Source organism: Coloeus monedula (genome assembly GCF_965178545.1).
Source record: "Coloeus monedula genome assembly, chromosome: 6".
Classification (NCBI taxonomy): Eukaryota; Metazoa; Chordata; class Aves; order Passeriformes; family Corvidae; genus Coloeus; species Coloeus monedula.
The window spans coordinates 59,654,918-59,677,024 of NC_138786.1; the positions used below are offsets into that span (position 1 = coordinate 59,654,918).

At 44.6% G+C, this 22,107-nt stretch overlaps 1 protein-coding gene across 1 annotated transcript; it reads left to right on the plus strand.

Moving 5' to 3' along the window:
- Positions 1–2,371: 2,371 nt before the first annotated feature.
- Positions 2,372–22,105, plus strand: DHRS7 (dehydrogenase/reductase 7). The gene is made up of 7 exons (XM_082283000.1): positions 2,372–2,527; positions 7,227–7,379; positions 13,391–13,497; positions 13,835–14,074; positions 18,977–19,099; positions 20,535–20,750; positions 21,146–22,105. Exons 1-7 carry the CDS (start codon positions 2,392–2,394, stop codon positions 21,179–21,181), a joined length of 1,011 nt encoding a protein of 336 aa, XP_082139126.1. The 5' UTR covers positions 2,372–2,391; the 3' UTR covers positions 21,182–22,105.
- The last annotated feature ends 2 nt before the right edge of the window (positions 22,106–22,107 follow it).

A 22,107-nucleotide genomic window follows, 5' to 3' on the forward strand; every position in this document is an offset into this window, starting at 1 on the left:
TGAGCATATTTACTTTCTATAAGTTGTAAAACCGCAAGAATGGGCATTACCTTGTAAAGGACACTGTAAATTTTCCGAGTACTCTCCTTCCCAAGCTCAGGTTGAGACTGAGCAGGAACGTCATGGCTGTCTCAGGGACAGGACATAAAATCCCTACTGATAGAGACTGTGCAAGTGTACAAATTCACAAAACCTCTATAACTTTACCTTTTTTTTTAACAGGAGAAATATATTTTACTCAGTTTTGTTGTAAAAGAAGAGTTGAAGCACAGAGTTAACAGGATAAATTCTCACCGCTAACCAATCACAAGGTGCTGGAACCTTGTGAGCTTCTCCTACTCATCTTTTCTATGCTCAGCCCCAGCTACTGCATCCCTGTGTCTTTGGGGATAGCTGGGAAAACCCAGACTGGGAATATATTGTGCAGCTGCAGTGTATATCCTTTTCCAGCTTTATGCTGCCTCTTTGGGTGTGTTGTGGCGCAAAGCTCCAGGATTGTGTGTGCACCCCCTGCATTTAGCAGAAGGAGGAAATGAGACCCAGAAAACACTTTAAGTTACTTGCTATTTATTTATATTATTTCTATTTTCTATGACATTAAGGTTCCATTACACTGTCCATTGCACTAACATAAGATAAATAGTTCTCAACTCAGTAAAACAGGAGAAAACAGAGGAGTATAAAAATAGCTGTTACCTATAGCTGTGTAACTGTGAACAATCATAGTTCTGTGATTTCCTTCATAACCTTCAGAGGCCTGTTTCTATTGTAAACCACCACAACCATTGAATTTACAATTATTAGTTTGGACATGGTTGATGACTGGGGCTATTTACAGAAGCAAAGTATGTTTTATATGGTATATTTTTATTTTCTGTCACCTTTCTCTTGTCGTGTGGATTAGGTTTGGACTGATTTGCTGAAAAATCAATAAGAACCTAAGGGTTCAAAGGTAGACCATGGCTGTGTTTTGCCTCAAAAAGCTGTAATGCAAATTTTATGGTAATTCAGGAGGTGATTCATGAGTTCTTTGCGCACTGGTGGAGCTGGAACAGACCGAGCAGCTGCGTGTGGTAAAGAGCCATCCTGTGCTACACCTTCTGGCAGATCAGGGGCTTGAGCCTGAGAGATTTTGGGAACAGGATGTATGTCCTGTCCCACATAAGCCCTGCATGCATTTGTGTCATATCTGGTTAGAAGCTAGGAATTACTGTGGGTTTCCCTTTTCGTAGAATCATAGAACAGTGTGGGTTGGAAGGGACCTCAAAGACCATCTTGTTCCATCCCTGCTGCCAAGGACAGGGACACTTTCTGCTATCCCAGGTTGCTCCAAGCCCCATCCAAGCTGGCCTGGAACACTGCCAGCTTCTGTGGGCAGCGTGGGCCAGGGCCTCACCACCCTAACAGGAAAGAATTTCTTCCTAACATCTGATCTAAACCTACCCTCCTTTAGCTTAAGGCCATTTCCTCGTCCTATCATTGCATGTCCTTGAAAAAAGTCCCTCTCTAGCCTCCTATTTTACGGGAGTACCTCCTCTCGTGAAATACTTTGGTACATCAAAGCAGTAAGAACAGTTTTTCACCTCTGCACATAAGCACTAACAAATCCGTGGTGAAGAGCTGTAGATGAGTGATGTGATGACCAGAAATGCTTGCAGTCCCCAGTATTTTTAGCACTTGTCGGTATCCACCAACACAAATTTTGGAGCCCAAGGTCTGAAACGTTGGCCAGACTGAGTGCATGTGAAAAATGGGTCTGCATTCACAGATGGGGAAGCAGGAGGTATGTCTATTCCCGCACGAACCTGGCCGGGAAAGGATGCGACCTGTCACAGGAGCCAGGGGCGGCTGCAGCTGGGCTGAAGCCCTCGGAGAGCTTCAGAAGACAAAGGAATCGCCGGTGTCTCGAAGAGACAGCCACGAGGCTCTCCAGGAAACCAGGCACTGGTTTTTGTTCTCGGAGCAGCGTTCGATCTCTGCACACCGAAGCCGAGCCCTGGACACCGCTCCGCTGCCCGGGACGTGCGGTGGGCAGCGCTCTTTGCAGCGAGGAAAGGCCGCGCAGCCCTGGCTGCCCTGGGGGCACGGCGAGGAGAGGAAACAAAGGGCTCCGCTCCCAGAAACCGACCTTCACCCCCCGGCCGCACGCCCGGCCTCTGCCCCACGGACCCCGCGCTTATCGCCGCAGCCTTGGCCGCCGCGGGGCCGGGCGGGGAGCGCCTCCCGCTGCGGGGGGAGCGCGGCCGAGCGGAGCGGAGCGGAGCAGACGGGGAAGGGAGGGGACGGGGGTGGAAGGCAAGCGGGAGGCGGGGAGGAGGCCGGCGCTGGCTGCGGGCAGCGGGGGCGGCTCCCGATAAAGGGGCGCCGTGCGGGTGGGTGGCGGCGGCGGCGATGGCGTGGGGGTGCGCGCTGTGCCTGGTGCTGGCGGGAGGGGCCCTCCTGGCGCTGCTGGTGCAGCTGCTGCGCTGGCTCAGGGCCGACGGGGACCTCACGCTGCTCTGGGCCGAGAGGTGGGGGAAGAAGCCAGGTAATGCCGCCCGCCAGCAGCCCCGGCAGGGGACCGCGGTGGCGCCGGGGGCGGGCGCGGGGCGCTCCGCAAGCGGGGTGGCGAGGAGCATAGAGGTGCTGGTGGCACCAGGTGTCCCGTGGGGTTATCCATAAAAATACCCCAAAAGTGTAATTTACCTGCCTTTTACCTGGATAAGGCGCGTGGTGCCCCTCGTGCCGGCAAAGCAGCTCCCAAAAAGCCGCACCCGTGAATTCCCGCGGGTCTGTGCCGAGGGCTGGCTTGTTTGGCCCAAACCTGTTTGTTTTGCAGAGTTTCTGGGCAGGTTCCCGGTCCTCGCAGGGCCCCGCGGAACAGCTGAGGCTGCGGCGAGCACTGGGCACAGGGACAGTGTGGAAAGACATCTCGGAAAGGGAGGAGGGTGCGTGGCCCATGTGGCCGGGACGAGTGGCTTTGTAGCCTAAATGTTTAGGTTCTGGTCCAGCCTGTTCTGACATCTTCAAGCAGATCTTGTGTTCACAGGGGTGTCGAAAGTGTTTACGGTGAAGTAAACATGATTGTTAATGCTGGGGCTGTCTGGGTTTCCTCTTCCGTGAATTGTACCCTGAACGGCGCCAGCGACCAGCCTGGGCACGCGATGCTGTCCCGTGTACGCTGCATCTCTGTAAGGTGCTGCCTTTGTCACCTAGGGGGACAAAAGCTCAATAAAATACTGTTAGACAGGCACTTTCAGTTCTTGTTCGTGTTGAACTTTCTATTCTGACTGCAATTCTCCCTATTTCTGGACAAAGATCTTTAGAAATCTAGGTTTTGTTTGCTTAATAGAGGTTTTTGGGCAGAAAAGGCACAAATTTGTGAATATCCACCTGCTGTGGGGATTCGTGGCTGCTGTGAGCTGCTGGTGCTTGAGGTGGAAGTGGAGAGTGGGGACAGAAGCTGATTGGAAAAAAGGTGGGATGAGAGACAGTGTAAGATGTCCCATGTGGGAATTGAAACGGGCTGTTGGGTTGAGACAGGGATAAGGGACTGCATCGCATGAAGGTGGATCGGGAATGGTGCAGTGATGGTTTGAGCCTGGGACCATGATTCCTTAGGGGATGGTGGCACAGGTGAAGTTTGGCATTAGGAGCGGCTTGAGAGAAGAGTAGGACAAACCTGAGACATCCTTTTCTCTTGCTCTCAGTAGAAGCTTCCTGAAAATGTGCATGCTTTTCTGTTCTCTATAGATGGATTAGCACAAGTAATAAAGCTGTAAAAATTACTAAATTTAGATCAGCGCAAACAATCTCCTGTAACTCTTTGAGTACTCAGCCCAAAGTTTTGTATGAACTAGGTTGGAGTTCCTTGCTGCAAGAAAAACTGCAAAGTCTCCGGGTGTGGACTTTGTAAAGAACATAGAAAGAATCAGGGCAGAGAAAAGAGATAAATCTTGACTAGTCCAAATAGAAATGGAGTTTTATCCTGAGGCATCTGTGTGCAATACACATCAAGATGTAGGAGCTCTCTTGGGTAGAGAAAGTGTTATTCGAATGTAGCCTTCAGAATTACTGAAGGCCTGGAAACCCTTTAAGTAGTCTCTAAAAATTCCCATGTAAAGACCAATGTAGTAGTTTTGTGAAGGAATTGCTTTAATGTGTAATACAAGAAGAATCAGGCAGAAATTTGTCAGCATAAGAGGTAGGCTTTGTTTTGGCCACATCCCCTTGCCCCCTAGCCTCTGTGCTTGTAATTAAGTAAAAGACATAGCTGAAATGGTACCATTCAGCAAATCAGGTAGAAAAAGAGAAGGGACAAACACTAGAAATGATGTTTCATTTGATATATTCTCCCTTTTCCTTCTCTCCATATTGTGCATGTAATGTAGGGTGCCTAAGAAAATAAAGTGTGGATTCCTTGTTTTTTAACTAAAGCTGTTATTAGAGCTATCACTCTTGCAGTCATTATATTGTGTTATCACTTCTACAACATTGTTATGGGTGTTGAAGTTTTTGGAGATTAAGGTATTTAGCAGAAAGTGGACTGATCTCCAGTGTTTCTTGTGCTATAAACTATAATTCCAAAGAAAGGCCTTAATGTAGGTAAGAGTGGTTCTAATTCAGTGATTCAATTCTATAGGGAAAATTGACTTTTGGATTTATTCATTGGCAGGTGCTGGATTGCTTCCCATCCTCTGAATATGTGTGTCGTCAGGAGAGAAGGGTTTTTGGTTGCTGGTTGCCTTTCCTTCCGTGTTGTGTTTCATTGGGTGGATAGAAGTCACCCTAAACACTGGTTGCTTTTCACAGGCAGCTTAATATCATCAAGCTAAGACGGAACCTTCCATGTGTGAAAACCCTGCTCATAAATTTAGGAATAATGGTATGATTCTTTAGGGCTCTGGAGTGGATGTTCTGTTTTAAACTTCAGCACTTGAAATATTTTTCCTGAAAGAAATGGCAACCTTGTGCTGTAAGAGCTATAAAATGTTGGGAAAAGCCTCCAAACAGAGCTACAAAACAACTTTTTGGATTACTTGCAGTGCTACTCAGTTCAGCCTCTCATTTGTTATGCCTTGTAGCACAGTAGTTAATGGTTAGTAATAGAATAATCTGCTTTTATTTTTTAATTTGGCACGGTTAATTTTTAAACTTATTTCCAGCAACAACAGGACATTTATTCTGGAGCAAAGCTGATGGTTTGGTACTTGTTCTACACCAGCATTTGAGGTTTCCCATTATGTTAACTCTCAGTAGCTCAGTGCTTGGTAATGATCAGCTCTAAGGAATCGGTGGGAAAACTTTCCTTATCTCAGTTAATTATTCTGTTCACAGAACAAGATCCTGAATAACTGCTGTGAAGCTGCCCAAGACAGGTTGGGAACAGGGAAACTAAGTGGTAGGAGGAAACGGATTTGTTTTGAGTAGCAAGAGGAATGAGTGTGGTAAGCAGGGTTGAAATTACGTCCATGTGTTGTTTTGTTCACGCAGTGTTTGTCTGCTTGGGTTTTCTGCAGGAAAAAAATGTGATAGGAGAGGCAAACTCCCATGTTTCTTGTGATTAATTCAATAAATTTGGAATATACTGGAATAAAACTGTAGGAAAAGAGTGTGAATAAGCTTTACAGACAGCAGCCATTTGTTCTAATGATGAACACAGTGGATATTCCTACACCATCAGGAACATCTCTTTCCACCCCCCTAGTTCATAACCTTAGAATACATCTCTCCTTTGGGAAGTGACTCCTGTTGCTGTAAGTGTTTTTAGAAACAAAACATTCCAAACAATCCCAAACCACAAAAGCTTGACTTTAGGAGGGATTTTTCTTTGGCTGAAATACAGTCAGCTTAAGAAAAGACAAATAATAATCACTGCCAGCCCCACAAAGTCAAGCTGAGCTCTGATAGTCAGTCTTGAGTGCTCGCTGCTTTTGTCTGAAGGTAAAGGGTTTTGGTGCTGGTCTCTTTGTGGGATTTGTGTCATTAAGACTCCAAAAGCAGAAATTTGAAACACAGTGTAGAGAGAACCAGGAACTGATCACCGAAGAGAGCAGGAAGTAAAAGCAGCGCCAGCCACAGTGGAAAAGGAGCACTTTCACTAAATGAAATGAGCGGTTAAGTCTCAGTGAGCTGAAAAATGCTGTTCTGACCCTTTCCAGAAGGGAACTGGCTTTAAGTCTCAGGAACTCCATTTAGCTCTGCTATTCGAGTTATGCCATGAAATCTTTCTTGGTTGGCTAGATGTTGGAATGCACAAACTTGAGAAACAGAGAGAAGAGCTCCTGTCAGCAGTTCTCTGAGTCAGATTTTCCCCAAGACTGATACTCACTATGGCTGATCTTGAGGAGCAGTGACACGTGTCAGGCAATGATTCCTTCTGGGAAGTGCTCTGATATTTGTGATCCTTCTTCCCTAAATCATGTTCTTGAATTAATTGAGTGATATTCCAACCATCTGTGGGATTTGGTGATTTTGGACATATGTCTGGAAAACTAAGGCCTTTCCCAGTGCCCAGGTGTACCACGGAGTGGGAATGATTGTAGACAAGTGGGAACAGGCATATCAGCAGAGGAGTAAAAGGAGCAAGATGCTCTTATTTTTACTACAGGTTAAAAAAACGTGTCAGGGCAGGAGCTGTGAGAACACGGGGAGTTCCCACATGAACTTGCACCCTGGGAACTCTGTGTACTGTGCCCTGGCCAGTGCAGGAGCTAACCTGCATCAGATACAAAACAAAGTGCCTGAACACCCATTGGGGTTTTTGTGATTAGCTGTCTTTGTTCAGAGAATTTTACTCTGGCAGCGACTACTCTGGAACATTTTTTGGGATGAAAACATTATTTGGAAAGATTTGCTTAGGCTTTTGTTTGTATTTGCAATACAGTAACGGTTTCCTGTCAATTCCAAGAATTCTCTTCTCTCTTTTCCTCTGAAGCTGTTTTTGATGAGGTTAGTGGAATTGTTATGAGTGAATGGCCTGCAGAAATGCAATCAGATTTCTTCCATCAGGTAAATAACCTGTGTTTATTCAGATTAGCCTTGGAACAAAGTTCAAATGGCAACAGGACAACTATGAACAATTTCACAACTGCATGTGACTAAAAAATAAAGAAGTCAGGATTTTGTAATACCCCCCAAAATGAGCATATTTCTTAAAAACAGCACCAGATTACACCCCTGCAGTGAGTTAGATGCTTATCCTAGCATTGGCAATGTGTGAACTGCTGTCTTGATTCTTTTGATAGAACATGAACTGCGTGGCAAGGTTGTCTGGGTGACAGGAGCCTCAAGTGGCATCGGAGAAGAATTGACTTACCAGCTGGCAAAGCTGGGAGCCTTGCTTGCCATCTCTGCCAGAAGGGAGGATGAACTGCAGAGAGTGAAAAAGAAATGCCTTCGTAAGTACAACTTAGCATTTCATGCAAGCAATCCCACCCTTGCTGGGTTGGAATTTTCACAGGAACACTAACCCACATATCACAACAATAAATTTAATGATGAAAGTCAACTTTATACAGAACTGGTATCTTCTTTTTGTGAGTGAGGAGCCTTTGTATAGATGTGCATTTCAACTGCCTACATGTCACTGTTACCTAAAAATCTCATTATCACTTGCAAGTGCTCTTGTAAGGTACTAGATTAAGAAATGGAAAAAATGCTGTGGGGAATGGAGGAAACAATCTCAGGGGTATCATCCTGTAAAGAACCAAACCATGTAGGTGATTGCTACTAAGAAATATTCTTTCTTCAGGTTTGTGCACATTACAGGCAGAGAGACAACCGACTTTGCTCTTTGGAAAATGAACTATTACTGCAGGCCTGGGCCCTAGGGTATATCACTGTGTCCCGTGGCCAGAGGGAGGAGAGAAGATCCAGCAGGCAGGAATTCTGCAGCAAGATTGATTTATTTAATTATTTTACCAACTCTTTTATAGACTTTTTTCTTCATAGTCTAATTGGACAAAGGACCAGCCACCCCTTGGGGGGAATTGGCTAAAATCCTAAAACATCCATTGTCAAAATATTTTTCTACTATACCATAAACAAGACTTTCCAAGGTTGCAGGTGGCTTGGTTGTTTACATACTCTGCTACCTCTTCTGTGAGAGAGAAGAGTCTCTCATGTACTTAGAAAATAGCAAGAAAATCCTTGCTAGCAGCATTTTTGGATCTACAATGAACTAATAAAAATGTTCAGAAAAAGTTGTTCTAAGAATGCGTAAGGAAGAGGATCTCCTGTAATCAAGAGGAAAAAATATGAAGCAAAATATTTAACTATTTCAGTTATCTTCCAGTTAGCTTTCATATGCCCAATGAGCCAGTAGTCTGGCTTCATTCCTCCTGTTTCTCTTTTTCTCTCATGTTTTCTGGCTTGGCAGCAAGCAGAACAGGCAGTTAATTCACACTGGTAAGTAGAGGGTTTGAACATTATTAACATTATGCATTTTTTTCAGACTATTTATCCTCTATAGCTCAGGATGGAGTATTTTATGTGGAATGTATTATCACACTGACAGGTCAGTCTTAGAAATGTTGACAGAATGTCCACAGTCTATTTGGAAGGTGTGCTAGGGAATAATCAGATGTTTTCCTTGGATTAGCACCCAAACATGCCTAGAAGGCTGAAAGTTGCAGCAGCCTACTCAGAAAATCTTTCAAGGAACTTTCAAAAATGCACCACTCCTTAGTTTTATTGTCTGAGGGCTCAAAAAAGCTGTCACTTAAACAGTTTAATATTTGAAAAGAAGTGAGGGACATGTGATGATGGTGTGGTTAAGTGGCAATCGTGACAAAACCCCAGTGCTGTGTGACGCAGTGGTCAGCACAAGTCTGCGACACCGTTTGCGTCTGTGGCTGTTTGTTGTGATTGCAAAACTCCTAACACGAGACAGGCTGGCAGCAGCTGCAGTCCTGGACAGGCACTTTCAGGAAATACTTGTGTGATGTGCTAAGGAATATGCAGAAATACTATTTCAAGTGATGGGACCGAGAGCACGGATTTATCAGAGACGATTTCTGCCTCTGCCAATTTTCAGTGACCCTGTGAATGTCTGAGCTGTGCCATATACAAGCTTGAAAGTCTTAGGTAGCCCTGTGCTTTGCAAAATTTACTGCTGAACTTTAACCGACGGTCTGATCAGTAGGAATATTGGAAACTCTTCAGTAACACAGAAACAAAACTAGGGCATGAAGTGACAGGACAAGGGGAAATGGCTTTAAACTGACAGAAACCAGGTTTGGATTAGATATTTGGAAGAAATTCTTGCTTTTGAGGCTGGTGATGCCCTGGGACAGGTTGCCCAGAGAAGCTGTGGCTGCCCCATCCCTGGAAGTGTCCAATGCCAGGCTGGATGAGGCTTTGAGCAACCTGGGATAGTGGAAGGTGTCCCTGCTCATGGCAGAGGGCTTTAGAACAAGGTGATATTTAGGGTTCCTTCCAACCTAAACCATTCTGTGATTCTGTGATAGTTCATGTTTTCCACAGCCAGCTTTTGAGCAGTGGAAGGTAGTAACTGGACCCACTTCCACTTTTATCCTTTGCTTCTCAAGGCTGTGTAAATCTGTCTTCCACTCTTTTCCTTGACTGTTATGTGTGCCAGCCACCCTAACCAACTTAGTGGCCCTTTGCTACACTATCTCCAGTTCATCAGTATTTGTTTTGAGCTACGGGGTCCAAAATTAGACACAGTGCTCTAGGTGCAGTCTTAGAATGCTGTGCAGAAGCTCTTAAAAATCACTTTCCCTCAGTCTGCTTTTACTAGTGCAGCCCATTAGCATTTGTCACTGCCAGAGCCAGTTGCTGGCTTGCACTCAGCTTGCTGCTGTCCTTCCATCAGGACCCCAGGTCTTGTTTGGAGAGCTGATCCCTGACCCTTTGAGTGTTGGCCTGCAGTACTGCAGAGCATCGTCCTGTCCCAGGTGTGAAAATCTGCATTTTAATTTATTGAGCTTAATGAGCTTTGTCAGAATATTCTTAAAGCTTGTTAAGGGGCCTCTGCATGGCAGGCCTTCCCTCCAGCAGCTGCTCCTCTGAACTTGATGTTAAACCAAAATTTTGTGAAAACCTGTGGGTTTTTTCCCCATCATCTGGTTCATTAATGAATATATTCAAACATATTGATCATGGAGGGATACCACAGCTGATCACAAAAAGCAATTGAGTTGGTCAGGCAGTATATGGCCATGCTAAATCCATGATGGCTTTTCCCACACTCCTTCTTGTCCTTCACCTACTTAGAAATTGCTTTCAGGAGGAATTGCCACATAATTTTCCCAAGGACTGAAGTTAGGCTGTATGACACTTGTTTTTTTCCTGTCCCTGGGGAGCTACTCCGCTTAGAAGAACATTCCAAAAAGGAGTGACATTGGTCAGCTCTTGTAAATCATGGATGCATATATTGTCCTGCTTGTATGTGCATTTTGTCCCTGATTTGTCTGACTCTAGGCAGTGTTTCCTTCCCCAGAGTGTAGCCTCAGGAGTGTGGGAGACTTGAGAGGAGATCTTGCCAGAGAAGACTGAAGCAAAGAAGTCAATAAGTACCTCACGTTTTCCTGTGCATTTTATCAGTTCTTCCTCACCATCCCCATCCAGCAGTGAGCTCACCCTGTCTTTGGTCTCTCTTTTGCTGCTGCTATACCTGTGGAGCCTTTGCTGCCTTTCACATTCCTCAAGTCCAATGGAAATTTCAGTTTCAACTCCACCTGGGTGTTGATTTTCCTGATTCCATCCCTGCATGCTTGTCCAGTGGGTCCACGTGCTTCCTGGATAGCCTGTCCCTGTTTCCACCTGCATGCTTTGTCTTTGCAGCTGAGTTCAAGACTGTCCTGTAAGGTTTGAGTGATGTGGGGTAGATGAAGTGTGAGCTGCAATGAACAACATCAGTATGAATTTGGCTGATTTATGGGGCATAACTGGAGCTCATAGACTGCACCATGCCTGCTGTAGAGGTTGAACGCAGCAGCAACTGAGCCGTGTGTCAGAAACAAGCACATATATCTTGTCCAAAGTTTAGTGACACCACCCTGTGGTACAGGTTTGTGCATTCTACACTGCTTAAAAGCTGAGGGGGAGAAAGAGAGAGAGGGAAAGGACTGTGAGAGCCATGGTAATACCTGTTGAGTCATGCATATGCCAACTCAACACTTCATTGCACTTGGGCAGGAGGGAGAGAAAACAACTTGTATAACTCACACAGCTCCTGCAAGAGGCTTCTCTATTTTCCCCAACCACTCTTTCCCTTTCTTTTGTCAGAATGCTGGAGGCTGTTTTCTCTCAAAAGCCCTAAAAAGGAAAAAAAAAAAGGAGTGGGAGGGGATGTTTCTCGGTTTGGCAAAGGTCAAATATGATTTAATTATGGATAGGCCAAATGAGTGACAGGCCATCTATAAGTTCAAGAATTATACAGTAATTGAGGTTGAAATGGACCCCAAGAGGTCTTGTTGATCAGCCTCTGCTGAAAGCTCAACCTCTGCTGAAGGGCATTTATACAAGGGAGAAATAAAAGGCAGAAGAGGAAATGCTGAAGAGCTGGAAAATACTTCTGAGATATAGTGTTTATGATGTTACGAGAAACTGCTACCTTGGATCAACATGTATTGGAAAGAGTTACTGATCTGAAACCTGAGCAATGAACTTTAAACTAAGGTCTCCCACTTGGGACCAAGTATTTTTTCTGGATATCCAGAAATTGTTCCCTTTAAAACATCACTTTGGTAGCAGGCAAAAGGGGCAGTGGAATATTAGGGTTTATTAGTAAAAGCAATGAGGAACACCATTCTGGCAGTGTATAAATTGGGACATATATGTGCCTTCTACAGTGGGCACAGTGCTGGTCATCAGCCAGGAAAACAGTGGGCTAGTGAATGGGAGAAGGAGTTTAGAAAAGGGTAACAGGAATGCTTGGTTTTTATAAAAGCTGTCTGTGAGGAGTGCCTGAAGTAAGGATCCCTTAGCCTAGAAAAGAACTAAGGAAGCTGCTAGAGATGTGTGGTTTGAATGCTTTGGGGGGTGGAAATCAAACTGGGCAACAGACTGCTCCAAAACAAGGTTTCTGGTTTGAAATTTCCTGATGTCAGAAGTTTCTTACATCTTATAAAAGAGCACTTCCTTCCTTACCCGCAGTCTGTGTCTCTTCCTCTGCTCTTTGCTTTCTCCTCTGTGTATCTTTCATGGCTGGGCTGACCATGTGGTCTTGTTAATCCATGGCAGAAACATCCACACCCCAACAGGTTTCAGCTGTGCAAATCTGCTTCAAGCAGCAGAGGTAGAGGTGTGGCCCTGAGAGGGCAGCTTAAACTACATTTTACTGCTGCATTTCTGGAAGAAATGGAGGAGAAAATGCACATGGAGGGAGCAATAAATGGAAATACTACTAACTTTAAACCAGACAGATGAGTTTATTTTAACCAGTATCTTAAATACTACTGACCTTTGAACAGAGGCAACTCATGGGTTTAAGTAACTTCTATATTTCTACATCACTGTTAAGACAAAGTTCAACTTCCCCTGTATTTGCAAGAAGTAGTAATTAAAAAATCAAAGCCTAAGGCTCTCTGAAGAGGGCAGCTGCTTAAAGGGGAGCAACTGCGCTTAGATATGGCTAGGAATTGATTTAGGAAAAAAAAAAATAACACCAACAAACTAATACAAATAATGTAAAAATTCTTGTTAGATGTAGTTAAAAAAAAAGCTTGAAATGATGAAGATTTTGTTTTTGTGAGTCATCTGCCCCAAAACACCAGGGTAACAAATCACTGCTCAAGAAATGCCTTCTATGGAAAAGGTCAGTTGTTCTGAAGAGACAGTGGGGGAAAAACACAACAAAAAGGCTGGAACTTGATGGCAGCTGACTTTTATTTCAGGGGATGGATACATTAAAAGCTGTCAGTTAAACAAAAGCCTTCTACCTCCTCCCAAAAAGCCCCCAATAATTCAGCTTCTATAGACTTTGCCTCATAGCTATTCAGGTATGTGTGTTGTGTTTTGGGTTTGAATGTGTGAGTCCTGTTGTCAGGAATAAACAGGCTTGACCTGTTGACATCCAAGCAAAGTGTCAGGGCTCCCGATGTGCTTCTGAATCCCTCTGTGAAAAGTTTGTTGGATTTTACTCCCAACTATTGCAATTTATTTGGAGAAGTGAAACTTCTGTATTGTGCTACCAAGCCTGTTTAATAAAGTCAAGCTTTTCACATACAAAAACCAATGATGGGAAAACACTTGGTAGGAACAGATTAAAAATAGATTCTACGTGGGGATCAAAATGGAAACAAAGCAAGCATTTTATTTCCAATTTGATGTTATGGTTTCTTGGTGTCTGTGAAAATGTGGTGTTTAAAAGCATGTTATGTTGCCCACAGTTGTTATGTTGGGAATCTTACTGGCTCCCATTCCCTTCATGGTTGTTTTTCAGAGATTAGCAGCCTGACTGAAAATGATATCCTTGTTCTGCGTCTCGACTTGACTGACAGATCCTCTCATGAAGCTGCAACCAACAGTGTGCTCAAGCATTTTGGCAAGGTAAGATGTGCTTCTGGGTTAAACTACTTTGTCTCCTAGACCTCCATTTATGCTCATATTTCACTTTTATTTTACTGTGTGATAAATTCAGCAGTGTCTATATTTTTATTCAGTTTCAGTATTAAACTCACCAAAAAGTACCTGAATTTTTGTCCCTTCTGCCGCTTGCTTCTGGATTTCAGCAAAACCCAAATAATCGCTGCCAAATGATTATAAAAGTGCCAAATAATCATTGCCAAGGTCTAAACACCAACTTGATGTCACTGGATTGCCTGAGGAACCACAAATATTAAAGGAAATTGTGTTTATATTAATTTATCTCTGTATCTTTCCTGAGATTGATGTTTTGGTCAACAATGGTGGGCGCTCCCAACGCTCCTTGTTCGTGGATACAAACCTGGATGTCTACAGTGCCATCATTGAACTCAACTACCTGGGCACCATCTCTCTGACAAAGTATGTCCTGAATCACATGATCCAGAGGAAGAAAGGGAAGATTGTCACTGTGAGCAGTGTGATGGGCATCATGGGAGCTCCTCTTGCCACTGGCTACTGTGCCAGCAAGCACGCTCTGCAGGTGAGTTACAGTCTGGAAGTTAATTAAGTTAATTAAGTGGACCAGTACCAGGGCTGTAGCAGAGGGCCTTGTTCTGTGCAGAAAACACAAGTCTCACCTGAAATTTCACGCCGTGCATGCGACATCCTCAGGTATTGGAAGTCCTTTAAGATTAATTTGCTCTGAAATGTGAAATAACTCAGCTCCCACAGTAGATATATCTGCCTGACTGGAATTCAAGTGCCAGCTTAGCTGGTTCTAACCACTACATGGTTAAATTGCAGTGTAACACAAGACCTCAGCCTCTGGCCTTCAGATGAGGGAACACCTCTATGAGAGGATTATTCTGTTGCATATAGAGCCCTAATGGTCTTAATTCGTTTAGGGAGAAAGAATCACTGGTGAGAGTTTTAAGACTTGAGGAAATCTTTAGGACAGTGAAGTGAGAACAGTGAGTGGAAAAGCAGAGTACTCAGAGAAATGAGAATTCCTGATCCATCTGGGAACAGCTGAACGACTCTTCCCAACAGTTCTGTGTCTTTCTGTGGTGTGAAGAACTGGCAGCTCCCAGTGCCGTAGGAAGTTATCTTCTGCTTGACACTTAGCATTTAATATTGCCTGGAAAAACTTTTTGAAAGTGGTGTCACTTGAGTAGAAAAACATAAAAGAGGAGCTCAGAAAAGTTTCTGCCTGTATCATTGAGGAATCACTTGTTTGACTAGTGAATTTGTTTAGACATATTTGTCTTTCACCACTGCTTGGCCTCCTGCTAATGTACATTTTGATCTCAGTAAAACAAACTTCAGCTGTGCTCAGTGATGGTTTAAAAACTGGCAACTTCTTACTCCCTGCTGCATTTCAGCACATGAACAGAGCAAACAGCTGCTTAAGCCGAGGGATCAGTATCTTTTCGACAATTTGACCGCCGACAACAAAAATGTAACCAGTGGCTGACATTGCAAAGCCTCTTGAAAAGATGAAGATGTAGAAGATGGTGACAGGTCTCTGCTAACAACATTTTTCAGTTACTGATGGGGAGAGATCTGCTGCTCTTCATTGCAGTGAATGCTGGAATTGCCCATTACAGGCCAGCTTTTGGGTTAAGCCTGGTAGATTTAAATTAGAAGAATGCAATGAGCAGAAGGCTGACTTCCCTTCATGCTCCTTTATTTATTAAATGTTCTTTCGGTTAAATTATCTTTGGGTGTGGTGCAGTTGGGCCAAGCATGGCTAATTAATTGCAGAGCACAAGGAATTCACGTGTTGCTTTAAAAATAACTCAGAATTCTGAACCTCATGTTAAGACTGAGAGGACAGACAAAGTTTTGAAGACATGGTTTACTAAAATTAATTAAAATAAGCTGACTGAACTGCTTCTATCTCTATTAGCTCTACCTCTGCTCAATAACCAGGCCAGACTCCAAACCTGCTTCCTTGTTTCTTTCACAGTAATTCTACAAACACTAATTGCAGGTGTTGAAACACGACTTGCAATACAGATTTTGGAAATACTCTGCCTGGAGTCTTTTATTGGTCAGGACTTACAGCTAGATAAGGGCACGAAGCCCCCAAAAACTAGGAAAAACTTTTTTGAAATAACACACTTCCAGTGCATTTCAGATAAAGGAATTCTGTAGGAATGGCAGCCCTCCTCAGACAGCCCTGTAGCCCATTTCTGATGCTGACCAAGAAGAAATGGAGACTGGAAGAAGGGAGGGAAAAATAAGCCAAAGCATAAAGTGATGCTTTCCCAGAATATATTCACCTGTATTCTGAGATCTTCCTGAAGGTTGTGTTTAAGCCACCAGTTATTAAACATGTGAGCCCATCTGACACAGATTCATCTGTCATGTTTTTTGGCTTGTTCTGTTGCTTTTTTAAATTCATGCCATGGAGTCTATATCACAACTGACACCCTTAATGCTGCAATCTTAATTACACCTTTTTTTGAAAAAAGTCCTTCCTTTTGCTTGTGATTTTTTTTTTCCATTTTTTTTAATGTTATTTTTTAATTCCTTTAAATGGCAGTTGTAGGAGGAAGGAAGGAATTCTGCCTAGAATTAGAATCTGTTCTTGAAACAATCATGCTTTGATTCATGCCAACTGGAATTCTTCATAACAATGTTCTACTGATGAAATTACCCTTTATTTCAGTGCTGGGAGTGCTGTAAGAGCATGAGTCAAGTCCATGGGAGCTTGCATCTGCCTGGTGCATTTTCTCTCCTGGAGGGATGATGCTCGTGGAGATCATGTGCCATTCACCCAGTTGGAATTCATCTAATTGGTGCCATGGGGAGTGGATCAGAAATGGTGGCCTTCAAAATGTTCCTTCATCAGGAGCTTGTCTGAGAAGCACAGGGACTGCACTGAGCAGCAACAGCTCCTCTCTTTGTTCACTGTCTGGTCATGAGTGGAATTCCTAAGTACTTCTGTCAGGGTAGCAGTTATTTCAGCCTTGCCTTCTTCAGCATCTTCTAGGATTTGTCACTAAGCTGGAAAGACCCAGAGATGGCTGAAAGAAGTTCCTGTGCCACACATTCTGTGCCTGAATGCCAGAGCTGCCTTCAGTCTGGGCTTGGTGGAAACACTTGGGTTCTCCCTCTTGCACTGGAGTTCCTTTATTGCTCCCAAATCTGGGCTTGTTCCTGTCTGAATTTCAAGAAGAGAGAGCACTTACTTTTCTTTCTGAGGAATTGAAAGCTTCTCTTCTGGGAGGAAGTAGACGTATTTCATGCCAGCTGTCTTTGAATATCAAGGATAAGTGCTGGAATTAGAAAACATGTACATACTGTACACAGAGCCTCCGGAGGGGACTGAGTCTTTGTAAGATTCTGGTTTTCAAGAGGCTCTTGTCTGTGTGCATCAGCCAGGATTTCAGCTGACTGAGTGTCCTGGCCCTCCTGTGTTGCTGGTGAAGTGTGTGCCTCTTCTCTGGTGGAAAACCTCAGAGCTGCAGCATGAGGCAAGGATGTGGGGCAGCAGAATGGCTGTAGAGCAGGAGCAGGAGCTCGCTGGCATCTCTGGCTGCTCACATTTCATGCTTACAGGCTGTGCAGCCTTTAATGAAATCACCCTGACTTCGACAGTGCCCACAGAGCTGGCTGCTGCTGTGTGCCTCCGTGTGGCTGCTCAGGTGCCCAGTTTTAGGTACAGCCTGGATCCCAGGAGCATCTCACCATCTGAGCAGGTGTAGGAGCTTTATCACAAGTGACTGAGCCATGGTCTGGCTTCCCTTCTACCACAGCATTCCCAGACACACTCTCTTCTACCTCCTTGACTCCTGGAAGTGCATCTTGAGTGTGTTCCCTTCAGGCAAAATGGGAGCCAGTTCTGTTCCTCACCTCAAATGGACAGGGAGTGGTGGGGGAGTGTGGTCTAAGTGTCTTGTTATGTGTGACTTTATCCTCAGCTGGACTGACAGCACGGCCTTTGTGACAGGACTGCACAACTTGGGGGTTTTGAGGCTTTTCTGCAAGAAGTGGGCTCAGGGAAGGAAGGGGTGAGGAAAATGCAGGTTGGGATATAGCATTAGCCTGGAGTGGTGGATAGAATACAGCCCTTTTGGTGCCCACAGGGGTGGAGGAGCCAGGGGAGGGCCTGCTTTTTAATCCAAAACAACTGGAAGGCCAGCAGATTCCCATCTGTCCAGGAGCAGATTTCTGGGCACATAAGTGTGTCTAATGTTAGAATTTAGTCCTCTCCAGATTTGCTCACATGCTGTGAAGATCCAGCCCCAGATCTGGGGCCAGCAGGTACTCATGCCTTTAAATTCCTGCTCAGTGTTTTTAGGGAACTGATCTGCAAAGCCTGTAGGAAATCCATGAACTAAAATTAGCCACCAGCAACTGGGCAATTGGAGCCCATGTTCTTGGTCAGAGTGTGCTGCTCCTTGCTGAGCTTTGGTGGCTTGTCCCAGGTGATGGTTCTGTGTCACCACAGGCCCATATCTGACTGGTTTTAGCCTGTATTGCAGCTCGGGGAAGAGCTCTGGGTCAGCCAGCCCTCCTCCCAAGCTGGATGGGAGTAAAGTGATAAAATTTTACTACAGTGGGAGAAGTTTATCAGCCTGTGCTCACTCTGTGTCTCCGTTGTGACACAAAATTACACGTTGGAATAGATACAGGGAACCGTTGGTAACCATGTCTGAGATAAGACATGATGGGGTGTTGGCTAAATCATCTTGCACAATGCTTGACCAGCAGCTTTGGTGGAATGCAGCCTTCTGAATTGGCCGTGTTTCCCATAATAGTTGCTGTCTAAATGTGAATTGCTACAGAGATTCGGAAAACCTTGTATCCTCTTAGCTTAAAGAAAAGAAGTACTTGCAATTTTTGTAATTTTAGTTTAACTTGGATACACTGGTAGCATATTCCTGAGCTGAAATCAGATTTTTATCAATGTGGATGCCAGTTTCAAACTCTGCAGTAGATTCAGTGCTGCAGATTAAACCCCTGAAGTGTCAGGGTGCATTTTTGACTTTGCTATGCTGAAAATTTTCCTCCTTTTCTTCCTCACTTACTTCATAGACACTGTGTAAACTCTTTAATCTTACCCCAAGTGTCAATTCACCTGCAAAAGGGTGATTTCCATGATGTTGCAATTCTTAGGATTGGTGGCATTTCTACTGCCAAACAGCAAGGCCTGGCCTCAGTACAGGGACAGCAGAATGTGGCTGTAGTTTAGAGAAATTGTGTGTTTGGTAAGATGAGGATAGATTCCTCACTGCTTTATATATCAATGTCTGTAACTGCAGATAAAATGCTAAATTAGCCATTGATTGTGAAAAGTCACAGAAAGTAGTAGGAACTGCTTTTAGTGGAATGCTGTTTTCTTTGTAGCATAAATTTTTATGAAAAGGTGTCATCAGTTAAACCTTGCAGAAAACATGGCAGAGGAAGATTTCACTATATTCTTGTCTTCTAGGGATTCTTTAATTCTCTGCGGACCGAGCTGACTGACTACCCTGAGATAAGCATTATCCAAATCTGCCCAGGGCCTGTACAGTCCCAGATTATCCAAAATGTCTTTACTGAGAATCTTGCAAAGGTAAGGACTCAGTTCTGTTGTGACAAACCCAACTTTTCCTGTGGGGCCAGTGATCCTTTTGTGGGGTACTTTTGTCTGGTTTTGTCCTCCTAGCAAACACTAACCTCGTCTTCTTACCAAGAAGTCCTTTGAGTGGTGCAGAACTGTCTATAGTCTTGTCATTCTTTGTGGTATCAAGTCTCTGTCAAATGAAAATTGAGTTTGATAATGGTTATGCCTTCTCTCTTCTAACACATACAACCCAAGTATAGTAAAATATATTGTACAGCCACTGTGCTGCAGTTTTGGGGGGAAAGCCAGGATTTTCTGGATACAGCTCTGCCTAGGAGTGCTGTCCTTGCTGCACAGGTAGGGTTTTGTTTGCCCTGGTCACGCTGTGCCCTGGTGGGTGACGCTGCTGCTGGCACAGCCCCGGCTCAGCTGACACGAGCTGTGCATTCCTTTCCTGTTAGGGATTGTTCCAGGAGGAAAAGCAAAACCTTCCAACAGCACAATGGCTTTTAGTAAAGGCTGTCTGACAAAGCAGCTGGCAAAAATTGCTACTGTGATACATCAGACTGTAATCTGCCCTAAATTTAATCGATTTGAAGCTTGGGATAACCCACCAGTGACAGGAAGGGGATCTCTCGTTGCCGAATCGTGTTCTGGAATGATTTTTGTGTTGCAAAACTTCTGACTGGCGTGTAAGAAAAGATGTTCTTTTTGAACAATGGTGAAAGCTTGCAAAACATATTCCTCAGATTTTGGTGTGGCAGAAGACCAGGGAGGAGGAGCAAATCTAGACCAGAACTGCTTTTCCCTGTGAAACAGAAGGACAGATTGCTAGAGCAGCCTGTTGTTACTGGAGTGAAATGTGCACTAGTCCACAGGGCTGTGGTTTATGTTAACTAAATGATACACGGGGACAAGACCTTGGGTTGATGTCCCTACTCCAAAGCAGCTGGGTGCTTTTCTCTTGGTTGAGATGAAGAGAACTGGCAGGAATATTTAAGTTAATGGGGAATGTGACCTCATCTACTAACTTGGTTACTTGAGTAACTTTTAGGGTAGAATGGGGCAGGCACAGCTGGGAACTGGAGAGTTCCCATTCCTCAGAGCTGCGGATGGGGGAACTTGTTCAATAAACACCATCAAGTGGAAGCCCTGCTAAAGCAGGACAGAGCCTGGAGAACCTTTTTTTTTTAAACCTTTGACCCATCAATAGAGGCATTAATTAAAAGTGTGCTTTATTTGAGCCGAAGGAAGGTGGGAAGTGTTCCCACACTGAAAACCAGAGGATAGTGAGGGATGGGTTCCTCTGCCCCAGTCTCTGGATGAGTTCTGCTTGTGGGGAAACAGGGAGGAGTGTGTCTGTCACATAGAGCTTGGCCCTTTTCCTCCCTCTGTCACTCCCAGGATCCAGTTCTAACCCCTCCCTGCTCTGTTCCCCCCTCAGTCCCTCGAGAACAGTGGGGACCAGTCCCACAAGATGCCCACGGATCGCTGTGCCCGGCTCACCCTGGTGAGTGTGGCCAACGACGTGAAGGAGGCCTGGATCAGCGACCACCCCTACCTGGCCGTGTGCTACCTGTGGCAGTACGCGCCCACCTGGGCCTGGTGGCTCATGAACAGGATGGGCAAGAGGAGGATACAGAACTTCAAGAGTGGAATTGTGAGTGTGCAGTGTGTCCCTGTCTCCTCTGCTTGCTTGTTTCGCTCTGCTGACTCTCCTGCTGTGGGAATGTTGGAACTGCATTGCTCCTCACTCACACTTACAGCCCTGATATGCAGGGCAGCTTTCTGTTCCTGAAGTGCTCCCTGGTAGATGCTATTTATTCTCACTTTGTTTTTGCTGAATTTGGTACAAAACCTCACCCTGTTAAAGTACTGCAAGAGCAGGAAATGCAAAAATAAGTGCGGCACATGCAGCTTAAAACTTTGTGCTTTCACACTGTAACTGCCCACTGTCACAAGCTGTTTCAAAATAAAAACAACACTATGAGTGAAAGACTTAACACAGCAGGAAGCTGGGTGGGGAAATTCTGATTTAATGTCTTCTCCCTCCAGGATGCTGATGCCTCTTATTCAAGAAAGAAGAAGTAAGGACGAGCGTGTACAAAAATCCTGCTGTTCTTGTGCTAAGGCTGAGAAACTTTTCATATTGCATGACTGCAAACAACAGCTTTTTTTTGGTTTTCTTATGTCTTTGTCATCCTGTAACTTGACAGATCGATGAAGCTGATGATACACTTGATTGACATGAAACAGGTGTGTTTAGAAAGAGATTTTTATTTAAACTCCCATAGGCTGAAGTTTTAAGCTTACAAGAACCGAGACCCATGAGAGGCTGGGCTGCTCTGATGCTTGGTTGTCTGCTGCTCTGACACAGGCAAATACCTGGTGAGCAGCCTAAAATTAGAGACCCCAGGATCCTGTTTCCCTCACTTTCATTCCTAATTCATGTTGATTAAAAAAACCCCCACAAGTAGAAGGGTGTGGTATAGAGGGTAAGGGTGTCTGGTCTGTGCTTGGGATTTGCCCCTTTAGCAAAATGTGTGTTTAGGGCTAAATCCCTTCATTTCTGACACAACATTAGGACTCACGCTCAGGACCCTTCCCCAGCTCCACTGCACTTACACTTCCCTGTGTGTGATGAACATCACAATCTAAAGCAAGGAGGTGTTGGGAAGAACTAAATTAAGCTCTGCAGACACCTGGCTGGAAAACAGAGCAGTTCAGGGGCCCCATGGGATAACAAGGGGGTGGCCTGTCCTAAGCTTAGTCCCTTTGCCGAGTGCAGTACCAGGATGCCATCAGTAATCCAAACAGCCTCTGAACACAGACAAGGCCAGGGTTGAAGGTGCTCTGATTCCTGAATTCCAGATAAATCAAAGAAATGCTCCAAACCAAACAGGCCATAGTTCAAGAGCACACAAACCAACAGCTGAACAGGGGCACGTGGCTGTACTTGTGGGACAGAACAAGAAGCTTTGGCCCCCGTTTCTGCCAAAACCAGACTGCAGACAGGT